Source organism: Penaeus japonicus, unplaced genomic scaffold, assembly GCF_977035675.1.
Source record: "Penaeus japonicus unplaced genomic scaffold, GWHDUDI00000001_assembly GWHDUDI00000013, whole genome shotgun sequence".
Taxonomy (NCBI): domain Eukaryota; kingdom Metazoa; phylum Arthropoda; class Malacostraca; order Decapoda; family Penaeidae; genus Penaeus; species Penaeus japonicus.
The window spans coordinates 33,925,826-33,933,325 of NW_028234415.1; the positions used below are offsets into that span (position 1 = coordinate 33,925,826).

General features: G+C 36.2%; 1 protein-coding gene across 1 annotated transcript in view; it reads right to left on the reverse strand.

The window, feature by feature from the left end:
* Window positions 1-671: 671 nt before the first annotated feature.
* Window positions 672-7,500, reverse strand: part of LOC122247870 (uncharacterized) — a 13,570-nt gene continuing 6,741 nt past the window's right edge. The window contains exon 4 of the mRNA XM_086543466.1: window positions 672-886. Within this exon, the coding sequence (XP_086399592.1) occupies window positions 763-886 (124 nt within the window). The 3' untranslated portion in view covers window positions 672-762. The remainder of the gene's footprint in view (window positions 887-7,500) is intronic.

Here is a 7,500-nt window from a genome sequence, read left to right on the forward strand (position 1 = left end):
AAGAGGTGCAAAATAAGGGAGAATACATAAAAAATGAAACTAGTAACTGAAAAAAATAATACATAATTATCAAAATAAAACTTCCAAAACAAATTTCTCTCAACACATTTTGAATCTGGTTTAAAATGTATACAATACAATAGTTCAACACCTTTATAATCACGGCTTTACACCGCATAGTACTTTATTTTTCAGAACAATTAATCAAGGACAGAACTTCAAATATATAGTATGCAGCTAATATACATGTCTAGCTCTTCCCCACATGGTATATTATTATTAAGATATATCATTATTACATTATTTCCTCACTCAAGCCCTTTCTGGCAATATTCATCTGTATTTATATTATTCAATCCTGTGCACCATATGTCTCTTGAGTGTTGTATCCTATTTCTGCTCAATATTTTTTTGAAAATCTAACAATAATGAGGCTAGCATACACAGCAAAAGAGTGATATTTAGTTAAAAGAGGTAAGCACTCATGTACAGTATCCCATACAGTTTTACAACATCATCTCAAATACAACTGATTCACAAAACATCCTACTTCACAGAAAGCATATGCTATTAATCTAGTTAATAACTTTGAATACAAAAAAAAACAAAAAAACACTGCAATATACATCTCTTCTCTCTACACTATATGGCATAACCAGTCTTTATCCATGACCACATGAGGCACACCAACTTACCTCAGTGTCTCTGTCTCTCTCTCTTTCTCTCTCTCTCTCTCTATTTCTCTCGAGCCAACAAACATACTCACCTAGGGAGTCTCTGCAGCAGGCTGTTCAGGCCGTCGTCCTTATCATCATTAAACTCAAGCGGAAAAGCATCCACCATGTACACAGCCTCCTTTAGGGTACGTATGCCTAGAGTCTCCAGCCTGGGACATGCAAGAGAATGCGATGCGGAGGGAGAAAACAAGTATGATTTCATATTTCGTAGTCTCGTGAAATAGGACATGGAACAAGGAACCATGGAAAATGACATCATAAAAATTTATATAAACTGATATCTATTTTCTTAGAATAATATGATTCAGTATAAAGTATAGTAATAATTTACATTCAGTATTTTTGAACTACAAGTAATAAGAATGTTGTGATCTATCTGACTGCATGAAAAAAGTATATCTGAAGTAGAAATTACTGAAGAACAGTGACAAGATTTTAAAAAGTCATCCTTACATGTGATTGTTTTTTTGTTTGTTTTTTTTTGCTTTTTTTTCTTCTGTACTTTCTTGTTGGTTATCAAAGCTTACAATATGCTGAAAATATATGAAGGCACCTGGCTAACACATAACATACTATAGAGCTATCTGTCTGTAGCTCCTCTGCTTGCTAATAGAAGACCATACTATAATATCCAGGGAGAATGTACACTATCAAAAGAATTCCAGCTGTTTTTGTGTCATATCCTGCATTTCTTTGTTATATAATCAAAACCATTCAACCATGACTGGAATAGTTACTGATGGCTTCCAATTATTGTTTATTTGTTTTCTTATCAATCATGTTACTCAATATGACTGTCTTCATTTCAAAATTTATAATGATGTCAATCTCCATGGCTCCCATGCAGGGATAATAACATAAATATGTATAAGACCTTGGTGTATTTAACAACTTTTAAAAATTAATAAAACCCTAAAATCTGAAGGAACAAATCATGCAGTCTTGTAATCACAGGAAGGAAACCTTTCATTCTAAGTAGATTAATTTATTCTATGAAATTAAGCATTCATTTGAAAAAGTATATGAAGTAAATTTGAAAAGTTAAATATGAAGACAGATATTTTCTATAGATATTTCTATAAAGATATGACATGAAACATTCAAAAAAGTATATTGGCTAAGAGGAAAGACATTACAACATGAGTTACACAACAGTACACTGAACATTTTTAAAAATATTTTAATGTATATCAACAAAGGAATTTATCAAGACACAAATATCTTTTATATACATTTAGGTCTCAGATTTTAGCTCAGCAACTGATATATTACTTTATGAGTGTAGGGGGAGGGAGGGGGGGAGGGAGAGAGAGAGAGAGAGAGAGAGAGAGAGAGAGAGAGAGAGAGAGAGAGAGAGAGAGAGAGAGAGAGAGAGAGAGAGAGAGAGAAGAGAGAGGAGAGGAGAGAGCGAGAGAGAGAGAGAGATGGGGAGAGAGAGAGAGAGATAGAGAGAGAGAGAGAGAGAGGAGAGAGAGGAAGAGAGGAGAGAGGAGAGAGAGAGAGGAGAGAAAGAGAGAGAGAGAGAGAGAAATATTGAGAGAGAGAGAGAGAGAGAGAGAAGAGAAGAGAGAATGATGGTGGTTAATTGGAGATTAGAGTAGAAGATTGATGGAGTTTAAGATTGAAGATTGGAGATTGTAGTGGAGTATAGTTCACGTAGAGAGATGAGTTTTGATCTTGAGGATGTTGAGTAGAGAGGAAGTTGTAGTGTGTGGATGGTGAGAAGAGAGAGAGAGAGAGAGAGAGAGAGAGTGAGGAGAGAGATGTTAGAGAGATTACATCATCGAGATTTGCAGAGGCGAGGAGAGAGAGAGAGAGGAGAGAGAGTTGATAGAGAGAGAGAGAGAGGAGAGGAGAGACTTCGAAAGCAAGCCTCCCACGAGAAGCCATAGCAGAGAGGAGAGAGATGAGCATACGAGGTGAAGGAGAGAGAGAGAGAGAGAGAAGCAGAGAGAGAGAGAAAAAAAAAAGAGAGCAAGAGAATCAGGAAGAGCCATCCATAGAACGCTACATAACACACATACAGGGCACCGAGATGTTAAGTGGTTACAAGGATGCAAAATACAAGGGGCTCATACATATCTCAGGTTACTGACTTGCATATCAATCAAAAGTCCCTTGACTAAAGACTTGACCATCCTAACACTAGAACTATTACAACTGGATGCATAGGACATAATGATGATATACGTATAATGTATTTATGATTATCTGACATGGACATACTCTAGGTATATACAGTTTCACTTAACCCATTGTGTATGGGTGTCATGACATACATGTTGGCTCTGGTTAGGCCTAAGAGACGAGTGTCAATGCGTACATGACGCGACATTGGGATCTGCTCACAGTTGAAGCATGCACACAGTCACAAAGTATGGCTGTAATGGTGCTAGCTCTAGAGCTACAGGGTTCCAAAGTCAGCCTAAACTTGCATTTTATGATGGATTTATGGATAAATATTGTTTGGGCTAGTCTGTGCTACCCAGAGGGCAGAGAAAACCCTTTCCCTGTCCCTCTAAGTTTTAGCTGGTGCCACTAGTGTAGTAGACTGTCCACCTTCACGACCAGTTAGGTCGTTAGGCGTCCCGTTGGCAATGGGTTAATATTTTAATATGATACAATATCATTAAATAAATAGGACATACTGTCACATATGAAATGAGACAAATACAAGTCTATGGCTAATTTGTTTTCATACAGTGCTTGTGCTCTATTTCATTCATCTTTTTTATTACATACTACTATGTTTGATGTCTACTTGTATCTCAATATGTATCTTCTAGTGAATAAAAATGATTATACACAATTATCTGTCAGAGATATTACACAAAATGATGATGATGTTTTTAACATTCAATTCTCATATATGTGTAAAAAGAACCAGAATAAGAAAAAAAATGTGATCAAAATATTTATTCAGTCAATAAATTACACCTTATAAACAGATATCTCTCAAAATAATGTCACTTCTAAGAAATGCAACTATATATTTTCTTACATCTGTAACTGTAACTGAGGCAGAAGGAAAAAATACTTCTTACTACCTTTTCAATGTGTAAATACTTGACAATAATTCTTTATCATCATGAAATATTTATCATATACAGAAAAAAAATTAAAAATAAGGACTTGACTCCTACAGTCTCAGCCCTCTTGATTAAGCATACTGGCAAACTGTTCCTTCAGCTGAATTACCTCCACTGAGCATACAGGGAATTTTCATCTTTAGCCCAATTGCCTCAATAAAGCATTAGCTGTAAAAACATGGTGGGCTGTTTTCCTGCCTCTATGGGTCCTGTTTAGCATGTTTCTTCTAGATTCAAGGCCACAGGAACTATCCCCCAAGCTTTGTTTACCTGCATCTATTTCTACTCCACTGGGGCCTTCTCCTGCATGCCCACTCAATAATCTCTCTACACCATCTCCAAACCATTAGGGACCACCACACCCAGCATCCCATACCCTGCCCCTTTGCTTAACTCACTCACGCCGGGGCAATTCTGGCTTTGCATGGTCATAATGCCAGGGTTTTCGAATGCATAAGCCTAACACCTCGAGACTCTCGGGCGCACAAGCCACGAGCCTGGGCTGCCCGCTTGCTCACCCCGAGCGCCGGCCTTGCCCAGATATCTCATCACCGGTGTCTGACGCAAAAACCACAAAACGTGTCAGCATGTCATCCGGCGTGAATGAGTTAACCCTATCCCGACGGGCTTAGTGATAAGTGGAAACCCCTTATGCCGGGCCTATGCAATATTGCATCGGGAACATCACATTGGTGTGTCGCCCCGTCATCGGGGATTTAGCCATGTCACACGGGTGTGACGCACCATTATCAAAGGGTTAAGGACCCCCTTCCTTCCATATATTTGCTTGCCAACATGGCAGAGCTCCTTTGTTTTTCACTTTGTATTTTATATATATATATATATATTATATATACATATATATATATATATATACATATATATACTTCTATATAAAAAAATATATATATATATATACATATACATATACATATACATATACATATACATATATATATATATATATATATATATATATATATATATATATACATATATATATATATATATATAGATAGATAGATAGATAGATACAAAATACAGTTGAAAATCTAGGGTCGTTTTCCAGCTGAAGGGTTGTTGGCTCCAAATGGTTGAAACACTGGGATATTTCAAACGCGTAAGCCTAACGCCTTGGGATTTTCGTCCGCACTGGCTGTGGCCAAGCACTGTAAGCCCAATCACCTGGCGCGCCATCCAGGAGGTTGGCCATGACAAAATATCTTGTCCCCGGCAGTTGATGCTGCCACCACTTGACGTGATATCTTGTTACCCATTGTTAAGGGTTAAGTTAGTTTGCGATTCATGTTTAGGTGATTCAGAAATCAATCTCCCCCCTGTCTTATTCCTTTCTGTGAGTAACACTAACAACAGAATGTTACTGCTATTAATGAAGTTTACATAGTTTTAAATAAGCCATTCTGTTCCTTTTTCTACTAAACTTCTTTCAAGTGTAATATACAATCTGATTTAAAAGGCTGTCTGAGTCTTTTTTTTATCTCACTGCAATGACTGACACTGCAACAAGTCTAATTAACATATAAATAAACTTCAGGGATTACCACTATATCATGCGTCGGCACCTTGAGTAGTGGCTATATACAGTGTGTGATTTATGATAAAAAGAGTTAGAATACATCACCATAATATAGTAAATATATTTTTCTCTAGTATATTCATAGAGACAAAATGAGAAGGAAACTGAATGCTGGATTAATATCAACTGTTCCTATTATTTCTGTTCAACTTGACTGCAATTGCAACACTATTCAGACAGCCACAAATTTTCAGTCAACCAAAATAGGATGTGAATATAAAACCCCATATGAACTTTCACAGAAAAATATAGGTCTAATTCATCATACTTCATGAATATGAGTACTTAAAGTAGAGGAAGGGACAAGCTAAACAATACTCACAAATAACAATCTCATAAGACCCAGCTCTATAAAGAAAGTCATTATAAAAACAAAACTTCAGTATTTATACTGGAATAAAATAACTGATCAACAGACAGTTCTCTTTCTTTTCCAAAACACTACTTAGTACATTAAAAAAAAAAACACTGCATCAAAAAAAAGAAAAAGAATATATGTATCAATACACTTTTCACCATCAGGGGCATAACAAAGACTTTGGCTTTAGGAGGATGTCAAAATTTTCCTAACATTTTTATGTATTACCAATGAACACTTTTAAAAACATGAATGAAGATCTTTGTGAATAACAAGGAAGTGTACTAAGACAATGAAAGAACCAATATAATCAATTTATAATTCAGATTATACCCAATACAACTGACTTTTTTGGATGGGAAAGTAGATCACATCCAATACCTCCCACCTCCTCAGGCAGTTCCACACTTGATACCAAAGGTTACAACTAACAAACATGAATATGTTCAATCAACTATTTCTTTCTCATCTTATTCAAGTAAACACACTTTCATCTGAAGACTCCTGTCATAAAAACTGCCAAAAACAAGGCAGAAATACAAAGATTCTAAGTAACCAGAATATTTCAAACCAGCAAGACCTCCTGTCACCTTAACTCTCCTGCTAACACCTGCATGAAAAGATCCAGTTTCAGATGCTTCAGAACGGTCACCTGAAGTCTGTGACAAAAAAGATGCAGTAATATGTGGCGATAGGTATCACTGTCATTACTCCCTTGTTACATTCAGGAATTATGAGATGTCCCCTTAAAACATGTCACCATACAAATGGATCCAGAGAGTGCCACTGGTCTAATATTACTATTTGAGCAACCAGAATTGATAAAATACAACTAGATGTCTTCCTGGACCAACAACAAGTGTCTCCCAGGACAGACTTGGCATCTAGCACACTGGCAATGGAAAACAGTGACTTACTGCTATGACGCTCTATGTGGCATCATCGTATTCAAGAAGTTGAATCTTCATCTCAAGGAAAGAATATTTTCTTTTTCATACAATCACAGAATTCAACATATAATCAATATTTCTTTAGGACTTCAACCTAAATGAGTGACAATACTATACTAACAGTAATTATGGACACTTCCTCTAAGGTTAAGGAAACAGATCTTAGTGGCAACTTTCTGTAACAAATGTTAGTTCTCTGTTGTACAGCTATTAATAAATGCATCAAGGGTCATTATCTATCAAATAACAGCAAGTGTATATATATTCAGCTATACTTAAATTCATCTTGTAGTTATTCATGTTACACTCTTAACCCTCTCTGGACGGGTGGTACACTATGGTACCGCTCATTCAAGGGCCCGGTGGCCAGGTGGCACCATATGGTGCCAGTCATTTAATTGATTTAGGCCTAAGCTTTCGAAAGCCCCGGCATTGTGACATGCAAGGCTGGAATGCCCCCGTCGTGAGTGGGTTAACTTTCAGCTAGAACTCACACATTAATCATTCAGTATTGTAAATTGAAACAAACCATTGGCATTTATCAAGAAATTAGAATGACCTGCTCTCAGCTCTCTCTTATCAAACAAAAGAGAATAATATTTCAAGCCCTTAAATAATACATAATCCTGATAATCAAGAATATGAAGAAAGTAAAGAATTATTGCACATCTACAAAGAATATTACTGAAAAGTATTCAATATGTTGGAATTAAATCAAAATACTTGGCATTACATAAATTACATAAAAATCTGTTCTGACAAAACCATA